This window comes from Pimephales promelas, chromosome 3 (genome assembly GCF_988280905.1).
Source record: "Pimephales promelas chromosome 3, fPimPro1.hap1.1, whole genome shotgun sequence".
In the NCBI taxonomy this organism is placed as follows: domain Eukaryota; kingdom Metazoa; phylum Chordata; class Actinopteri; order Cypriniformes; family Leuciscidae; genus Pimephales; species Pimephales promelas.
The window spans coordinates 34031201-34052039 of NC_142771.1; the positions used below are offsets into that span (position 1 = coordinate 34031201).

At 39.8% G+C, this 20839-nt stretch overlaps 1 protein-coding gene across 1 annotated transcript; it reads right to left on the reverse strand.

The window, feature by feature from the left end:
* Positions 1 to 616: 616 nt before the first annotated feature.
* LOC120489269 (intercellular adhesion molecule 1) lies at positions 617 to 20789 on the reverse strand. The gene is made up of 7 exons (XM_089128769.1): positions 20485 to 20789; positions 11346 to 11606; positions 10920 to 11249; positions 10226 to 10468; positions 4865 to 5158; positions 4531 to 4773; positions 617 to 2056 (listed from the first exon to the last, which is right to left on the reverse strand). Exons 1-7 carry the CDS (start codon positions 20576 to 20578, stop codon positions 1836 to 1838), a joined length of 1686 nt encoding a protein of 561 aa, XP_088984895.1. The 5' UTR covers positions 20579 to 20789; the 3' UTR covers positions 617 to 1835.
* Between the last annotated feature and the right edge of the window lie 50 nt (positions 20790 to 20839).

The window sequence follows — 20839 nt, forward strand, 5'->3', positions numbered from 1 at the left end:
AATACAAATTATTACTAGTAAAAACCTTTATTTTTGATATCAAGAATTCAGTTGTTGCTAGTTGAAATGTCTTGAATTGAATTGCCACAATGTTCATTGTTGATATCAATAATTCAATGTTTACTAGTGACAATGTTAATTTCTGATATCATGAATGTGATTGTTACTAGTAAGAAAGCCATTTTAGATATCTGAAACAATATTGATATCAGAAATTATATCAACAATAATATCAATAATTCATTTTGAATAGCAGCCTATGGTGACATTTCACTAGTGAAAATACAAATATCAGCAATTAAATTGTTGATATCAAAAAATGTAATTGTTGAATTCAAGAATTTATATCCTGGAAATGAATAAAAGCTAAAACGGCTTGCCATATCTACGTAGTAGCAAAGGCTATTTTACTGTTAGTATTGTTTTTATATTGTTTTAATGTATTTTATATACATTTATATAGCCTATTGTTATAACTTAAAACTGCATAAACATAGCGATTGGTTTGTTTTCTTCATCTTACACATTTCTCATGTCTCATCAAATGTCATAGTTGTGCACAAGGATATAAATCTGTAAATAGGAGGAGCAAATGATCAGAAATGGACATCTGAGGTAAAAAAAAATATTTATTTTAGTACATATACACAACACCTCTGCATTTACCCCCTTAATAAAACACACAGTTGTTCAATACAAAATCAGATGTTCAATTATTTTGCAAGATGTGTAAAAAGCACAAATAGCCTTTTTTTATTTTAGATTTTTTTAAACAAATGATATGTTTTCTAAAATTTTCTCATGTGTATATACAAATTCAAATCACATGCATTGTGCTTAAAAGGACAGACTGTTAATTCCATTAATATAATTTAAACCACACAAGAATACAGGCAAGATAAATTATGAAACACAGTTCAAACAATAATGAAAATTCTGTCATCATTTACTTCGCCCTCATGTTATTCCAAAGTTTTGTGGAGCACAAAGGTGAAACTTCGAAAGATCTTTACAGTTTTTACTATACAACCACAAAAGGGTGGTTAAAAAAAGCCAGACTTGTCATTTTTTAGTTAATGCTTTTAACATCATTAAACTGCTTGAGCCATAAAACTGGCACACTTATTTTATGTCCAGCATTGTTGTTTTTTCACAGACTATGAGGCCTGAGAGAATTTTCAGAAAGGCATCAAGATATCTTCCCACAGGTTCAACATGAGAGAAGAACTTTCACTTCTTCATAGTCAAACTCTAAAGTGCGGATTTCTCCAGAAGAACTGAAACTTTAAAGGAAGAACAGAGTAAAAGACTCAACAATAGTTTCTCTCTCAAAATACTGTATGTATAGCATTTGACAAAACATAATTTGATCAATGTGCCTGGGACATATACAAAAGAAAAGTTTTGTTACACAATCGAACAAGAGCTTAAAAGTGTGTGATTCCCTTAAACTATAGTGTGCAAAGCAAATATTAATTAACCAAGTAATATCCCTTTGTAGTTGAAGAATATCGTAGAGAATCATTAAGATCCTGAAAGATCACTTCAATTTCAACTTGAAATTTGTTCAGCATTTCTTTGCCAACACCTTAACATTTGTTCTGTCAGATATTTTCCATTGCAGATTGCGTGAAAGTTTATTTCGTTACTTTGCAATTAGCAGTTGAATAACACTGGACATAAGAGAGAAGCGAATGCACCAATTCTTCATAAAATCATGAAGAGACTAATAGCCCCAGAACAGAGGGCTAGATACAGTGTAAAAAACAAAACGTTGCCCAATGTGGACAATGGGGCTCGGCAGATGCAACAAACCCAGGGATTCATTTCATAACCTAAGCAAGGATATTGGACTGAGAGAGTTTCTTCATAGGAATACTATTGTCTTTGCCATTCTGTGCTATGTCTCCATTTTGTTGACTAAGCTTGACATCCTTCAGGTTATAACGGCCCATCTTGGCCTTTTTGTAGTAGATGGAGTAGATGAAGATGAAGATGACAGAGATGAACGCCACTGTGATGGCAACAAGTCCTGCTATTAAAGGCAGGTAATCCTCTGTGTCAAGAGAAATAAAGCACACCAGAAGATCAGTCACAATCCAAAACGAATAACACAGTTGCAAGTTTTAACTAGATGGTACAGTTCGTAGACAAACTTTAAGTTGGCTTGGAAAAGCCTAGCCAGAAAGATTGAAAATGTTTTACACTGTTCTTCTAACATGGTTTTACATGATTTGTCATATTTCTAGTATGGTTTACCACATTGCTAGCATGATTTAACATGTTTTAACATGAACATAGATGGTTGGGTGGATCATCAAGATTAGTTAGAAAAAAGAAAGATCAGATTGAAAAAAGATCAGTTAGAAAGAATGAAAGATTAGTTAGAAAGAAAGAAAGATTAGTTTGAGAAATAAATAAATAAAGAGTAGTTAAATAAAGAAAGATTAGTTTGAAAAAAGAAAGAAAAGAAATAAAGGTTTAAAAGAAAAGTTTAAAAGAAAGAATAGTTATACATAAATAAATAAATCTTAAGTTAAAAGAAAGAATAGTAAGAAAGATAGAATAGCTAGAAAGAAAAAGAAAGAAAGAAAGAGAAAGATGGATTAGTTAGAAAGAAAGAGGTAGATAGATAGATAGATAGATAGATAGATAGATAGATAGATAGATAGATAGATAGATAGATAGATAGATAGATAGATAGATAGATAGATAGATAGATAGATGGATAGATGGATAGATGTTCATTCATACTGAATGGTAGTTTAATTGAGTCTAGGGCTTCAGGGAGTTTAGATTTGAGTTTTTGTGTTGTACACTACTGGGCCACCGTAGTCTTGGCTCAATTTGAACTGTTGCAATGAAAGTCAATGGGATTTTTATGATATTTAATATTAATTTTTAAGAAAACTGAAACTCAAATCAGTCTTAAAAGATACAGCACACTTAAGGCCCGTACACACCGGGACGAATATCAGCGCACGTTATTCGCCAGCGTTTTTCAACGCGTTTTTTGTGTTCACACCCAAGCGATTTTCACTGACGATGAGCCGAGTGAACATGCTAATTCATTCCCTGACATTAGATGGCGCCAATTTGCTCTGCATACCACTCCATGTTAGTTCTCTTTTATCAAGATGTTTGTAGTTCTTGTCGTATTTGTCATTTAGTTCTTTATGTTCTTACACCAACTAGAACAGCAGAGCTCTACATTCATCTTGCCTTTGTGAACAGGCCTTAAGTAAGAACAGTCTGAAGGTCCGACCTGAGTTTGTTGGTCGTAGCTTTAACGGTCTAGGAGGAGATACAGTCTAAAATTTGGCTCAGAGGAAAGGCCTCTTCACACCGGCACAAATTTTGCGTGTGTTATTCGCTGACGGTTAACGCCTCGTGACTAAACAAAGGGCGCCAATGTGAGTGTGCACGCACCGACTCGTAAAACGCCACGCGTTAAAGCGTCTTTTTAAAAAAACGCCTTGGGTTCGTTTTTTTTAGTTTGACGCACTGCGTCAAAAACTATTAGACCAATGAGATTGGTGCTTTTGCTCACGTGTTTAGAGCTTCGGAAGTTACCGTAAACACAACTTGGGGGCACTCAAACACAAAAAGGTCTTGCCGAGCACACATATGCAACGGCGAAGAAGATCTACGCCAAGTAGCGTCGCCGTCTACTACACAGCCAGGAAGAAATAAGACGAGGAAGATGAAAGGCAAGATGAATGTAGAGTTCTCGTTGGTGTAAGAACATAAAGAACTATGAGACAAACGCGACAGGGACTACAAACATCTTGATTAAAGAAAACTGATATGGAGTGGTTTTGGCGAGCAAATGGGCACCATCTAATGTCAGGAAATGAATTTGCATGTTCACTCGGCTCATCGTCAGCGAAAATCACTTGGGTGTGAACACGCGCGCTGATATTCGTCCCGGTGTGTACGGGCCTGAAGAAGAAGTAGTTTAAGTACAATATCAGTAAGTTGGCTTTTCCAAGTCAACCTAAATATCAAAGTGACCAGAAGAAAACAATATTTGCCATATAAGAAGCAAACAAGCCAATTGAAAAGGCTGAGCATAGTAAAGTACCCGATATAATATCTTGTACTGTACTTATGATCAGCCTTCTCATTGTGCTTGTTTGCTTCTGATATGGCAAAATAAAGCACACAAAATGATGTATAACATTTAAACCATGTTGGTATATCATATCTGTGTTAATCTCCTATCTCAAGGTTTCCAGCGTTGTGAAACAGTGAATTTCCATTGCCTTTGCTTTGGTATAATAACATCTGTTGAATCAAATTATTTAAATACATTCTGATTCACATAATAATAATAAAAAATTTATTTTTCAATTTGGTTTATTTTATTCATGATTTGCTACTTATCATTGCATATTTCACCTAGTGTGAACTGAACATTATAATTATTATTTTTAAAAAGTGTTCGGCCTGATTTCCCATATTTTGAAGTAATACTGCAAGCACCTGTTGGAAATGTACACCAAAAAATACACAAACATGCATAGTTACCTTTTAACACCACTTTTACACGTCTGATGGTGATGCCAGCTGAGTTGTTTGCAATGCAGTGCAGATCCTCAGGTGTTGATTCTGTTATAGTAAGAGTTTCACTAGGAACTATATCAGTTGTGCTGAGATTCCAGCTGATTGATGGTGTTGGGTTTCCCTCGGCTTCACAAACAATCTCCACTGGATATCCTCGAAACACAGGCACTATGGAGGGCAGTTTGGTCTCATTGATGATCGGTTTAACTGCAGGAAGGAGCAAAAAACAGGTTACAAATGTTAATAATTAAGACCAATATAATACCTGCTAAATGAGTGGAAAAATTATTATTCTTACAATGTACAGTAATGCTCAGAGGTTTTGATGTGACTTTAGGACGTTGAGATTCTTCTCCCAGTTCCAGCTCTGCTTCACACCAGTACTGAGCTCCATCATCATTTTTATTTGGATGGATCTGGACTTTATATGGATTTCTGTCTGAAGTATCAAAGGTGAAGATTGTTTCATTCACTTGATGCTGTCCTTTGTACATTCTCACAACAACCTCAGCCACAGTGTGAATGTCACACTGGAACTCATACCCCTCGTCCACTTTCATTGGTCCGGTGTGATTAACACTGATGGAAATATCTGGAAGACACATAAAGCAATAATAAAAGAGTAACTAAAATGAATCACAAAATTACAATAAAAAATTTAACAGAAATGTGTTTTGGTTTTTTGGTTTTATTTTAAACATGTCCCTGCTTCAGCTGAGTGCTGTTTAAGACACAAGGTAGCTACTGTATGTAGTAGTTTGTATGTTGCAACTATTGCTCTTTGACCATCAATGACCATCAGCCATGCTTCAAAGCACAATCACCATCTTAAGGTGTATTTTCCAGCACACTGGCCTTTGCTTCCATTCTGTGAAATGGTTAACTTCCTATGTTATATTGTGAGCAGTGTGGTATTTCCAGTGTGATGATCTCGACTTCATGGAGACGTCTTATATCACTGCTAAAAATGCTTAAACACGCATTTACAGTTCTTAGCTGGTTTACACGGGGCAGCCTGGCTAAGCTAGCTGGACAGACCCAAACTCCTCTAAACTAGCCAGACATGGAAAACCACCTAAGGACAGTAAACCAGATTAGGTTTAAGATATTTTTTTAGCAGGTAATCCAAACTCCAGTCATTATTGTTGCTGGAGCAAGACAACTGTTACCATCAGCAAGTTGAGTGATTCACTTTTGCAAGTCAAAGATAACCTTGAAATGTAGTTAACAAATTTAGTATACCAAGGAACCACCCTTAAAAAAAAAAAAAAAAAAACAGTGAATGTTTCCCGGTGAATAGCTTCAGGAGCCCTTTACATTTTCTACCTGTTAAAAACTGAGAGACTAACTTAACTTTTATAAGCAATTGCTACGGACGGTCTACTTTTATGGTTGGCTGCGGTTACTTAGGCTACAAAATGATAACAAACACGTTGTATTTGTTTGACAACGTTTATCGCTATTTAAACAGTGCTACACAGAAGTCTTTTCAGAAGCGACTATTTAATCACCCTTGACGTATTTAAGACAGCGTCATCAAGTTTAACACCGAAAACTGTTCTGAATATATTTATATATTATATTCTGTGTTTATTATTTATTTCCCCCTTCAGGAACAGATACAAGATTAGTTGTCCTACCATCCAACGCATACCACCTCGAAAGCAGATCAAAAATTAGACACGTAAAGAGTATCCGATCGCTGCACGCCGTCATTTTAGCAGTGTTTGCGCGGTATCGACACTGTTTCTAACCAGCTAACAGTGTTTAATTGTTCAGGCGATAACACAACACACTAACTCGGACCCCTCATTTATCGCAGGAAACCACTGCCCAGTCTGCCCTCGCATAGCTGCCTGCTTTAGTTAATGTGAGCCCTCCCCCACACATCTCTCTAAAGTGCACGTATTGCAACTTTATCACTTTGTATCGTCACTTCAAATCGGGGTTATTGAAAAAGAGAGCACATTCATCTATTGGAAAAGGCAATGTAATGTTTTGAACATTGAAAAGCCACAACTCTTTACTTCACTTCACCCCATTTCCCTCGATTGTCAAAACATCCTCGAGCTCAGTGACAGTAAAATCACAGCTTTGTATGCTGTTTGATATCTCTTATGAGTCATATTATAAGTGATTATGGACCCCCTCAGGCATTGGTAATTTGTAACTGATTCATGAGTGAGCCACAGCATGATCGATGGACACATTCGCTGTCTGAATAAGCATATTTAGTATGCAGAAAGGAGCAGCATCTCTGAATACTCAGTACTACTCATGACATAGAATACATATGATGCTGAGAGTAACCAGTCCATCACAAGATAATCAGACTGGCCCCATCTAACACAAATAGAAGAGCATTTTGCTAATGTTACAAAAGTTACAAAAATGTTTATTTCTGAATGTTCCCTGAAAAAAATCTTGGTAATAAGAACATTAAGGGAACATTCCATTTGATCATTTTACAAACATTGAGGGACAATTTAGAATGTTCTTTGAACATTCTGAAAAAACTAGAAGGTCCAAATGTTTCAGTATAACCAGTATAAATAATAAGTTTATGTGCTAACGTTTTGAGAACATTAATAAAGACCAGATAACTTTGAACAAACATTCTTTCACCGTTACTTTGAGAGAACCTTGCCAGAATGTTCTGAGAATGTTCGCTATTATGGTGTAGACACTAGATCACTAAAAGACACATCCGAAATTTAGCCTGTCAAGTTACAACTGTGGAAACACTGTGGAAACCACTCAGATGCTCTCACCAGTGTACCAGAGTAGACCTATGTCAATTTACCCTTATTAGCTTATAATTCTATTTATGTTTAAGATGGACACATTTCCAGCACAGCCCATTTTTTTTCAATCTCATCTGAAATGAGCAGTGTTGAGGGTGACGCATTACAAGTAACATACATAACGCAATCAGATTACTTTTGTGATGTTACGGGCAAAGTAATGCGTCACAAGTAATGTGCATTACGTAATCAGATTTTTTTGTTATGAGTACATGCATTGCGTAATCAGATTCATTTTTGATCTAACAAGTAATTAATTACAAGTAAAGTGCATTATGTAATCAGATTACTTTTTGATCTAACAAGTAAATTAATGCATTACATGCAACATGGATTACGAAATCAGATTGCTTTTAATCTAACAAGTAATGTGCATTACATAATCAGATTACTTTTTGATGTTATGAATAAGAGTAAAGATATGCATTACATGCAACATGCATTATGAAATCAGATTACCTTTAATCTAACAAGTAATGTGCATTACGTAATCAGATTACTTTTTGATCTAACAAGTAAATTAATGCATTACATGCAACATGGATTACAAAATCAGATTGCTTTTAATCTAACAAGTAATGCGCATTACATAATTAGATTACTTTTTGATGTTATGAATATGAGTAAAGATATGCATTACATGCAACATCCATTTCGAAATCAGATTACCTTTAATCAAACAAGTAATGTGGATTATGTAATCAGATTACTTTTTGATGTTACGGGTAAAAAAATGCATTTCAAGTAACGTGCATTACATAATTAGATTACTTTTTGGATGTCAATGAAATTTACATTTTGACTAGTGCAATGCCCGTGCAAAATCTGTTTTTGTGTGTTTTTAGTAATTGTTGGTTTGGTATGTTAGGGTTGCTGAATAGCCTAAGCTACTATTACACAGGAGCCTAAACTCTGAGAAAACGATAACGTTAAGCGGACCAGAATAAAATATAATATTCAGAATCAAACAGTGTAGCTAATTTACATATTCAGTTAACATCCACAAATGAATAAGTGCTACACTTATATTGTATATATTATACTTATATGTATATTATATTTATATATACTGTGTATTATTCGTGTGTGTACTGTATATTTTTCGATTGGACAGTAACTAAGTGCAAAATCACTTTTTGTGTGTTTTTAGTAATTGTTGGTTTGCTCAGTTCAGTGACATTTTTATTTGTGCATGGTTGAAAGCAAATACTGATACTGACATAATGACATACGATATGGAAAAGTGAACTACATATATGACTAACTACTGACAACTAACTGCTTCTGAATAACTACAATATTCAGAAATAAACAGTGTAGCTGACTTAATGTTTATTTTTAATCCACAAATTTTAAACCACAACCCTCTCTAATGTCAGAATGTTTGTTTTTAAACCACAACTTCAATGTGTGCTTCTTTTACAGATATATTTACCGATATCTTTTGCAAGATCGGCACTGCACAAGTCAAGTTTGAAATCGATTTGACTAACGGTTCAAGAGATATTCGATTAACAGACATACAGGCAGACAAGACACACAGACAGACAAGACGTTCCTGTAGTTTATAGATACATAACACAAATACATTTATTTACAGTCAAAAAATGTTGTTGATTTTTAAAAACAGCATTCACAGTATAAGTATGAATTGTAGCTGAAATATAACCATTGGTGCATGAGGTTCACTATAGGATAGAAGGAATGGGTGGATATTCTGTAGATATTTGGCATTTCTGACTGACCCTTTGCCATCTTGGTTTGAGGGGGGGGGGGTGTGATCGACACACAACGGCTTGCAACTTGGTTGCAATCAATGTATAGGATGATACAACAGGGTCCACTCTTGACACTGATGTACAACTACGCCATCAAAACCCGTGCAAATTCAAGAAAAAGCTTTTTTAATAGCTGTCCACTGTAGTGACTTCAGTGCATGAAAGGGCTAGATTAACAACTTTGGTGTCTTATATAATAAATAGTAGAATGTGCAATGTGCCTTAAACATAAAGTGTAAGCATAGTTCCTTTTTATAAGAACACACAAGAAATCTAAGCAGGATTACTCAAACGTTTTTAATTGATCAACATCCTTGGTCAACAATGTGAGGATGTGACTGGCAGTGCGATGATCTAAGAGTCAAGTGAGCAGAACACCGATCCTTGTGACCGTCTGCTCCGACTGATCTGACAGGAGGCCAGAGGTCCTTCATGAGGACTGTGCTGGCTGTGCTAAGAGTCCATTGTGTGCTCGGGGCTTCCTCAAATCATAATGGCCCATCTTCTTTTTTTTTTTGTAGAGGGTGAAGTAGATGATGAAGATCATTGAGATGACCAGTACTACAGCAACAATAATGCATACTAATATGGGCATGCAATTCTCTGTATCAAAAGAAACAAATATATGAGTAAATCAAATTTAGGGAATAAAACCCAAGCAAGCAAAACTGGGGATGGATACCAAGCCTACATAATTGCTCCAACATATCAAAAGTCAGCAGCTAATCTAAGTAAAAATCCATGCAGGGCAACTATGGTCACACGATCCACAAGCCATTTCCCTTGACTGCAAGGAGCGCATTACACGAACAACAAACCAAACAGCTTCTTACAAAAGTGCAAATACTTTGTGAAAAGCCGAAAACATTAACCACAAAGGAAGCCGAGCTAAAATCTGAAAGCTGTGCGTCATTTTTACTAAACTGTTTTTGCTTTTTCACAATAAAATGTAAAAAATGTAAAAAACAAAACAATGTTTTTTAAACAACCCTACCAAAGTACCTTTCTGTAGTATTACTGCTAGTGTTATTGAAACAGTCACTTAGAATTGAAAATGATACAAAAATGCATTGTTACCTTGTATGGACACTTTTACATGTTTGATGGTGGTGCCAACTGAATTGTTTGCAATGCAGTACAGATCCTCAGGTGTTGATTCTGTTATAGTAAGAGTTTCACTATAAACTATATCAGTTGTGCTGAGATTCCATCTGATTGATGGTGTTGGGTTTCCCTCGGCTTCACAAACAATCACCCCTGGATATCCTCGAAACACAGGCACTATGGAGGGCGGTTTGGTCTTATTGATGATCGGTTTAGCTGCAGGAAGGAGCAAAAAAACAGTTTAAGAGGTGTTTCTCCTACATATACATGATAAGTGTCTTTTGTTAAAGTCCCCATGAGCCGGAAGTCGCAACCGACTTTTCTCCAGTGTCGTGATGTATTTCCAAGGGAAAAGGAAATGTTCAGAATTTTATTAAAGATTAATCGGATTAATTGTTCACCTAAAGACTAGTAACGTGCGCCGACAAAGTAAATAGGTTACATTTTGGTTTCTCGACGACTTTAATCCATATTAATTTTAATCTTGTAGTTTTCAACAAAACTACTCAAATCTAGAAATTTGACAAGAAAAAGTTACATACTGCATCCGATCCCTGTCATCACACAACTTGACTCTGTGACATGGTAAGTGGAAAAGTCTGCTTGATTTGGACTTTAACAGATGTTCTTAAAAGATGAATGATAGAAGCTGATGGATCTTACTTACAATATACAGTAATGTTGAGATGTTTTGACGGGGCTGTTGGAGGAGGTTGAGGTCCTTCTTCTCCCAGTTCCAGCTTTGCTTCACACCAGTACTGAGCTCCATCATCAGCTCTGTCTGGACGGATCAGGAGTGTAGATGTTTTACTGACTGGAGTCTTGATGGTGTCAGTGAAGTTGGTTTGATCCAGCAGAGTCTGTCCTTTGTACCAGTTGATAATGAGATTCTGAACAGGAGCCACATTGAGAACGTCACACTGGAGCTCATACTGGTTTCCCTCCATCATTGGTCCGTTGTGATTCACAGTGCTGATGGACACACTGTCTGGAGTCTCTGTGGAGGAAGATTTACACTCTCTGATATCTGCAGTCATCAATGTATAGTAGATATTGCTGAGAATATAAAAGTATCAATAACAGAGAAACTCACTGTAAATAGTCACTGGGAGATGTACTGGACACTGTCCCTTATAGTTTATGTAACAGATTGGCTCTATGTCCCATTCTCTCAGGTTTGACACTCTCCATGTGATCAGACTGTCTCTGCTCATGGACACTGCTCCCTCACTGGCTTCCCATCCCATCCCTGTATGCGGGACAGAAGTGCTGCAGTTGACTGAGACAAAACCACCGAACTCCACAATAACTCTCTGTGGGTTGAGCTGAACTGGACATTCATAAGCATGTGAACCTGCCCACAGAAAAGCAAAAAATACAGGATTTTTAAAAACCTTTTAAACATTTTTCAAACTGACTAAACAAACTGCACAAAATCACAAAGTACCTTATTTTATCACCTAATATATGATTTTCATGTATGCACAGTGCCTTTTGATTTCCTTTTTTATTACACTTGACATAAATCTTAAACATAAATACATACAACATAACTTGCTAAGTTAACATAATTTGCTTGGTTTATTTTTATACATTTGACTTCAATTGAACCAAACTGATTTTAAAGGTTAATCAATATTTGTTATAAATCTCTATTAATTTTCAGCTGGTTTGAATTTTTGGTGTCTTTACATGATAAACAATAAATTCTTGTTGTAATATTTTTGTTATTTAGTCAGTCACCACAGCTGTTTATATTATACATAATAAAGTAGCCTATCTGTCAAAAGATCGGAAACATCATTTTTTTTTATGCTCACAAAGGCTTAAAGGCTTTTATTTGATCAAAAATACAGTAAAAACAGTAAGATTGTGAAATATTGTTATAATTTAAAAGAACTGCTTTCTATTTTTAAATAATTTTTAAATGTAATAATTTATTCTGTTGATGATGGTATCGCTGAACTTTCAGCATCATTACACCAGACTTCAGTCACATGATCATTCAGAAAACATTATGAGCTTTACAATTTTTAAATTAAGTATCAGTACATTAATCAAATAAATTAAGTTGGACTGACATAAAAAAATATTTCTAATGTAATAAAGTTAAGTTAAACATAGCCTACTACAGTAAATAAATTTAACATAAGCCAACTAAATTATGTTGACTCAGCTAAACTGATTTTGAACTAACTAAACTAAATTGAAAACTTTCTTCAATTAAATTAAGAGTAATGAATTCCGTTTTTGAGTGATGATCATGCAAAACACAAAACAAAGAAATCTGGAAGTCATCTGTAGTAGCCTATAGTAGCCAGCCTAGCCTATTCAGTCACACTGTAAGAATATTTTGTACAAAAAATATCTACTGACTCAATAATCCCTCCATACCCTGGCTTTCACACCAAGGACGATAACTATAAGATATAGTATTAGTTCATAAGGGCCTGCTTGTCTGCGGCTCGAGCTCGTTCCAGCAGAATGGATTCTGATTGGCTGTGATTTATATCGTTCATCAGCTGGATAACACCTTTCTGTGTTCCATGGGCGAGGCTAGCCCCTTTTTAGGGGTGCTTCAGCACCCCTAAAGAGGAGCTCAGCACCCCTAAAACTTGGAGCAAGAAATGTTGTTATTCTAAAAATTTTGTTCGTCTTTGACACGGTTAAATAATGTCCAAAACATACTCAGTAGTTTGTGGTTTAAAATGAAATGAAAGAGAAAACATTTCTCTTCTTCTAACGTTACTTCTTTATACCTGCACCGCTCAGCACGGCCGTCATCCAGCGCGAAACACACGCAGAGTTATGAGAATCCGGGCCGTTAGGTAGTTTTGTGAATCAACTGAGACGCTCCAGAGCTGTGTCTCACATACTTTTTTCCTTTCAGTTGTTCCGATTCCGAAACCATATCGGTGAGTACTGGAGTCAGTATCCTGAATCATTGGTACACCTATAATAAGTGTTTATTTTCGGACTGTTTTAATCTAGCGGGTCGCCTCCGCTGTGGAGTAACGTTAGCGGAGTGGCAATCGGGAGAGTCGGGAGTTTTCCCGGTGAGCCGGTGGTGTTTCGAGGCCGCGAGGGCCGATCTGATAAAATTTATACATTGCAAGTACGCCATGCGCCCAAGCGAGGGGAAGAAAAAAAAAGGTTTTTTGTAAAAAAAAAAATTAAATTTTTTTTTTTTTTTTGCATTTTGCATTTTGCATTTTGCATTTTCGATAACGGAGCTTTGCCTGTCTAACGGAGAAGTGCCTGTCTTTCTAGTAAATAGATGCACGTCACGGAGTACTACAGTGGCGTAGGTCGTAGAGCGTGAGTGAAGTTAGATGCGCTCGACCTGAGTTTGAATCTACCTTTTGCCTAACTCTCTCTTCTCTCTTTTCCCAACACACATGAGATGTAAATTGTATGTAAAATGTATAACCTAACATAAGGGGCTAGTGTTATATTTTGCCAACAAACTACAATCGAATCCATGATATGGCTTTTTGCCTATATAAAACAGCACAAATTTTGCTGGGTGATTTAAAGAAAAGTGTGCACTTTGCTCACGCGATCAGCATGGTTATATATCTGGTATTTTCTCCTAAATAAAAGCTTACGGGTTTATTTCTTGCAAGTGTAGAAATATGATAAAAGTATTTTAATTTTCCTATAGTGTAATGTTGACTAAAATATACTTTTGAAATATTAATTTTCATTATATAGTTGTCACGGTGGACAGTTCCTCTGTTTCCTTCTAGTCTCGTGTTTATGTTGTTGTATGAATGCACGTGTGTGAGGGGCGTGTCTGTGTGGCATTACCTGATCCACTCCAGCTGCTCATCATCAATCATCACCAGCTGCAGTCGATCACCACCTTGCATATATACTCACCACTGTTCTCTCATCTTTGTCAGATCGTTGTTTGGTGTTGGTGTGTCTCTGTTCCTGGTCCCTGTGTTCCTGATCGTCTCGTCCTCCGTGAAGTGTCGATCGTGTATTGAGTATTGTTCACCGTGTCCTGTGGATTTCACCGTCTGTCTTCACATCATCTGGTTGACCGTCGAAGTCCCTGCGTCACCTTGTTTCTGGCTTACTGCATTGGACTGAGTTTCAATAAATCCCTGTTCACTCGCATCTGCTCCCTGTGATTATTGCACCATGACAGAACGATCTGACCGTCAAATGGGAGCAGCGAGTGCGGCAGCCACATCCATCGAGGAGTTCGTACATCACAGCATTCAGAGAATGAACTCTCAGGAGAAGGAGATCGGCGACACGGGTCGCGCAGTTCAAGCTTTGGTGACGCAGGTGTCCGAGCTCACCCAGCAGATCCAGCGCCTACGTGTTCCCGCTGCGCCCCCCACACCTGCCGTTCCTCTCGCACCATCGGGAAGCCCCTCCCAGTCGGAACCCCGTTTGCCGGTACCAGAAGCATATTCGGGTGAGCCTTCATTTTGCAGAGCATTTCTAAACCGGTGTTCTATGCATTTTGCCTTGCAGCCACACACTTTTTCCAACGAACAGACCAAGGTTGCATTTGTACTGACTTTATTGACTGGGAGAGCGGCACTCTGGGGAACGGCGGTGTGGGAGAACCAGAACCCATGCTGTGCCTCGTTCCAGGACCTGTCGAACGAGATGAAGAAAGTGTTCGACAGGTCAGTATCAGGAAGAGAGGCGGCCAGAACGTTGGCGGAACTTCGCCAAGGAAGACGTTCAGTATCGGAGTTCTCAATCGAGTTCAGGACCCTGGCGGCGGAGTGTGGCTGGAACGAGGAGGCGCAGTGGGACATGTTCCTGCATGGGCTGGCTGACCACGTCCAGAAGGAGATCTACGCCCTGGATCTCCCCACGACTCTCAACGGCCTGATTGACCTCGCCTTACGGGTGGACGCTCGACTGTCCAGAGTCGAGCGCAGAACAACTTCCACCCGTACGTTCGGAGAGATGGACGTCCAGCGATCCAGCGGCAGGGACGTGGTCAGTCCCGTCAACGATCACGAGCCTATGCAGGTGGGTCGAGCTCGGCTTTCCCGGGAGGAGAGGGAGAGGCGGAGGTCCCAGGGCCTTTGCCTGTATTGCGGAGGGACTGGTCATTATGCTTACAGCTGCCCGGTAAAAGGCCAAGCCCGACAGTAAACGTGAGGCTACTGTCGGGTGGGATCTCCGCCAGGAAGACCTCATCAGCAACATCTACTTCCACTCTCCTCTCGGTAAGACTGAGATGGTCAACTAATCAACACGACTGTCTTGCACTACTGGACTCCGGGGCGGAAGGTAATTTTATGGATTTTAATTTTGCACGCACTTTTCAAATTCCCCTCCGTTCCCTCGATCACCGGATTTCTGTGCACGCATTAAATGGCCAAGAACTCCCCACCATCTCACACAGAACCGAAGATATCACTCTCATCACCTCTGGCAACCACACCGAGACTATTTCTTTTCTGATTTTGGACTCACCGCTGGCACCCGTTGTTCTTGGACATCCTTGGCTCATCAAACACAACCCCCGTGTGGACTGGATTCATAAAGCTGTGCTGGAGTGGAATAAGGAATGTCATAAGTCTTGTCTTGTGTCTGCTTGTTCGTCTGTACCTGTTTCTGTGTTACAGGAGGAGGCGGGGGATTTGTCTAACGTGCCCGCGGAGTATCTAGACCTGAAGGAAGTGTTCAGTAAGTCTCGTGCTGCTTCTCTCCCTCCGCATCGTCCCTATGACTGTGCGATAGATTTACTGCCAGGTAAGTCTCCGCCTAAAGGCAAGTTATTTTCACTTTCGATTCCTGAAAGAGAGGCTATGGAGAAATATATTTCTGATTCTCTAGCAGCCAAGTTCATTCGCCCTTCCTCTTCTCCAGCGGGGGCGGGGTTCTTTTTTGTGGGGAAGAAGGATGGATCGCTGCGACCTTGCATTGATTACCGAGGGTTGAATAACATCACGGTAAAGAATACTTATCCTTTGCCGTTGATGTCTTCAGCCTTCGAGAGGTTGCAGGGAGCATCCATTTTCACGAAATTGGACTTACGTAATGCATATCATTTGGTTCGCATCAGGGAGGGTGATGAATGGAAAACTGCTTTTAACACCCCTAGGGGGCACTTTGAATATTTGGTCATGCCGTTCGGATTGTCCAACTCCCCAGCAGTTTTCCAGGCATTGGTCAATGACGTGCTGCGAGACATGATCGACCAATTCATTTATGTCTACCTGGACGACATATTGATTTTTTCTTCGTCTCTCCAGGAACATGTGCAGCACGTCCGTCGAGTGCTTCAGAGGCTGCTAGAGAATGGGCTTTTTGTCAAGGCGGAGAAATGCGATTTTCATGCACAGTCTGTTCCCTTTCTAGGATACATCGTGTCGTCCGAGGGGATGCGGATGGACCCTGAGAAGATCAAGGCTGTGGTGGATTGGCCAAGCCCAGATTCACGCAAGGCCCTGTTGAGGTTTCTGGGGTTCGCCAATTTTTACCGGCGTTTCATTCGCAATTTCAGCCAGCTAGTCGCGCCTCTGACTGCCTTGACCTCCCCCCGAACTGCGTTCAGGTGGTCCGACTCAGCCGAGGCTGTGTTCGCTAAACTGAAAAGCCGCTTTGTTTCAGCTCCAATCTTAATAACCCCTGATTCATCACGTCAGTTCGTGGTGGAGGTTGACGCATCAGAGGTGGGAGTAGGAGCGGTGTTATCCCAGCGTTCACCTGTGGACGACAAGATGCATCCTTGCGCGTTTTTTTCACATCGTTTATCTCCAGCCGAACGCAATTATGACATTGGTAACAGAGAGTTGTTGGCAGTCAAGTTGGCGTTGGAAGAGTGGCGCCACTGGTTAGAAGGGTCGGGGGTACCTTTTATCGTCTGGACCGATCACAAGAACCTTGAATACATTAGAACTGCCAAAAGATTGAACTCCAGGCAGGCTCGGTGGGCACTTTTTTTCGGTCGTTTTGATTTCACTCTCTCCTACCGTCCGGGTTCCAAGAACATCAAACCGGACGCTTTATCTCGCATATTTGATTTTTCCGATCGCCCGTCTACTCCCGAGTGTATTTTACCCGAAACCATATTCGTTTCAACACTCACATGGGAGATCGAAGCGAAGGTCAAGAGAGCCTTAGAAGGGGTAACGCCTCCGCCCGGTTGCCCACCGAATCGTCTGTTTGTGCCGGAGGGATTACGGTCTGACGTTATCCAGTGGGGTCACAGTTCCAACGTAGCCTGTCATCCAGGAGTTACTCGCACTGGTTTTTCAGTCAAGCAACGGTTTTGGTGGCCACGTATGGCTCGCGACGTTCACGATTTTGTTTTGGCTTGTTCAGTTTGTGCTATTGGTAAGTCTTCCAATCAACCTCCAGATGGGTTACTTCAACCGCTGCCGGTGCCTTCGAGACCCTGGTCCCATATCGCTCTAGATTTCATTACCGCCCTCCCACCCTCTCAGGGTAACACAGTGATTTTAACTGTGGTGGACCGATTCTCGAAGGCAGCACATTTCATCCCCTTACCCAAATTACCTTCAGCTAAGGAAACAGCGGTTACGATCGTAGATCACGTCTTTCGGTTACATGGCCTCCCGATGGACGTGGTTTCCGACAGGGGTCCCCAATTTGTGTCCAAATTTTGGCGAGAATTTTGTAAATTACTGGGGGCGACTGTTAGTCTGTCCTCTGGGTTTCACCCCCAGAGCAATGGTCAAACTGAGAGAGCCAACCAAGATGTGGAAAGAACGTTGCGGTGTATGGTTTCCAAGAACCCTTCCTCTTGGAGTCAGCAACTGTCAATGGTGGAGTACGCCCACAATACGTTACCAGTGTCATCTACGGGCCTATCTCCGTTTGAGTGTAGTGTAGGTTACCAGCCACCAATCTTTCCCAGTCTGGAATCCGAAGTCGCGGTCCCCTCCGCCCACGCCTTCATCCAGAGGTGTCATCGCACTTGGACTAGAGCCCGTGAGACTCTACTCCAAGTGGGAGCGCGCACCAAGGCCAAAGCCGATCGCCACCGGCGGAAGCCTCCCGTATACGTCGTCGGTTCCAAAGTGTGGCTTTCTACCAAGAACATTCCTCTCCGATCCGTCTCGAATAAACTTGCTCCCAAATTTATTGGCCCATTTGCTGTCACCAAGATCGTTAGTCCGGTGGCAGTCCGCCTTCAACTTCCTCTTGCGTACAAGAGAATTCATCCCGTGTTCCATGTATCCAAAGTCAAGCCCGTGTTTTATGCTCGCATTAATCCGCCAGTCCCGGTTCCTCCACCGCCGCGACTCGTAGATGGGGAACCATCCTATTCGGTCAATCGCATTCTGGATTCTAGACGGAGGGGACGCGGATTCCAGTACTTGGTGGACTGGGAAGGTTACGGTCCGGAGGAGAGAAGTTGGGTTCCTGCTAGAGACATTCTGGATCACTCTCTTATCGATGATTACAATCAACAGGTAAGGGAGTCTGAGAACGCCAGGAGGTGTTCTTAGGGAGAGGGGTACTGTCACGGTGGACAGTTCCTCTGTTTCCTTCTAGTCTCGTGTTTATGTTGTTGTATGAATGCACGTGTGTGAGGGGCGTGTCTGTGTGGCATTACCTGATCCACTCCAGCTGCTCATCATCAATCATCACCAGCTGCAGTCGATCACCACCTTGCATATATACTCACCACTGTTCTCTCATCTTTGTCAGATCGTTGTTTGGTGTTGGTGTGTCTCTGTTCCTGGTCCCTGTGTTCCTGATCGTCTCGTCCTCCGTGAAGTGTCGATCGTGTATTGAGTATTGTTCACCGTGTCCTGTGGATTTCACCGTCTGTCTTCACATCATCTGGTTGACCGTCGAAGTCCCTGCGTCACCTTGTTTCTGGCTTACTGCATTGGACTGAGTTTCAATAAATCCCTGTTCACTCGCATCTGCTCCCTGTGATTATTGCACCATGACAATAGTACATTTATAGGCTATATGGATTTTACATCATAGGAATAATTTATAAATCATTATTACATTATTATAATATTTGTTTGGGATCTTAAAACACCATTGATAATGTAATGTAGACTGAGACTCAACTAAAAAAAAGTTTGAGCCCTCTTTGTTGTCCTGGTACAAATCAATGCTTTTTCTTTGTTCAACGAGCAGTTCATGGGTTGAAGCTCTTAATTTTGATCTCTCAAAGAGCACAAGATTGATGCATTTAACCTTAAAATGTACAAAATTTTCTAACGGGGGAGCATGCCCCCGAACCCCCCTAGAGGAACATAGTCCACCCAACATAGTTTAACAAATTTGTTAATATCTTTAAGGTTGCCTTTTTTACTGCTGGCTGGATAACTACTGATGAAAATTAGCTCTTTTAGCTAACTCGGGCACATTTTCATTGTTCTAATGTTGATTAATGTGTACACTGCCCCCCTTACAAATAACTAATTAAATAAATAAAATGAAGAGAGAGGGGGAGCGTATATGGGTGTAAAATGTGGGTGGTGGCAGTGGGGCTCATTGGGTGCTCAGCACCCCTAAAGCTCTGACCCTAGAATCGCCCCTGCTGTGTTCCAACAATAATATACAATGATATTGTTGAAAGTGATTCCAACAATATCATTTCTCTTTGCCGTTATCGTTATAGCTGTGGTGTGACCTCCGCTATACTTGGATGTTGAAAACTAGGCCTATATTTAGAATTAGAATAGTTATCTAGTTATCGTCCTTGGTGTGAACTGGCCTTATAGGCTACTCTCTACTTTTGTGAAATTTCTTGTCATAGAATTCTTAAAATATCATTTTCAGTGTTGACAACTTTGGTCTACAGACAAAAAAACCCTCTGAATTTCTGGGAACAAACACAAAAGCGCTCAAAAGAAAACTTTTTTTATAAAAATGTTATTGCGCCCTCGTCTGGCTTCCAGATTCTTGGTGTGAAGACCAAAAAAGTAGGTCCGTTTTAAAAAGGATGCATGTACGATTAATGCATAGACTATAATTATTTATTTGTTTACTTTTAGAAGTCTTTTGAGGTTCAAAGCTTGAAACTTACTAGCTCTTATTTTCACCTGAAGATATACGCGTTTGACTGATGAACTGATACTGAACTGTACTGGACGGGCAGACACAAATAGCCTATTTGTTATAGTTTCATCGAACCATAGCTATATAATTTATTAAGACATACCATGAAAATACAAAGAATTTTGTCAATGAATATTGCAGTAGCTTAAACAGCACTTTCTTTGTTCAAGTGACGTTCAAAACATTCAATCACTTACCTGCAACTAGAGAGAAGTACAGAATGCAAAATCCAGTTAGCCGCATATAGATAATCCGAATAAATGTGGCGAGACAAAATGACCCTTTCTTCATTTTAAAATAATGTTTAACTTTAGTCCTGCGATTTAGAAATGAGACGTCCTGCCCCTGTGGTGGATCTGCGTTACTCTACTCTCCCCAGTGGGTGAGTAAAAATGAGAGTGACTGACCACGTGTTGGTCAAGCCCTTCCACTGTAGAGATTTGAGGAAGATTACTGGAATGCCCCGTTATTAAGGGAATAGATACTTACAGCTAAGCAACTGACTTATCTGTCTCTCCTTTCCATTTCACTTCCACTTTGTAGGCAGCCCAC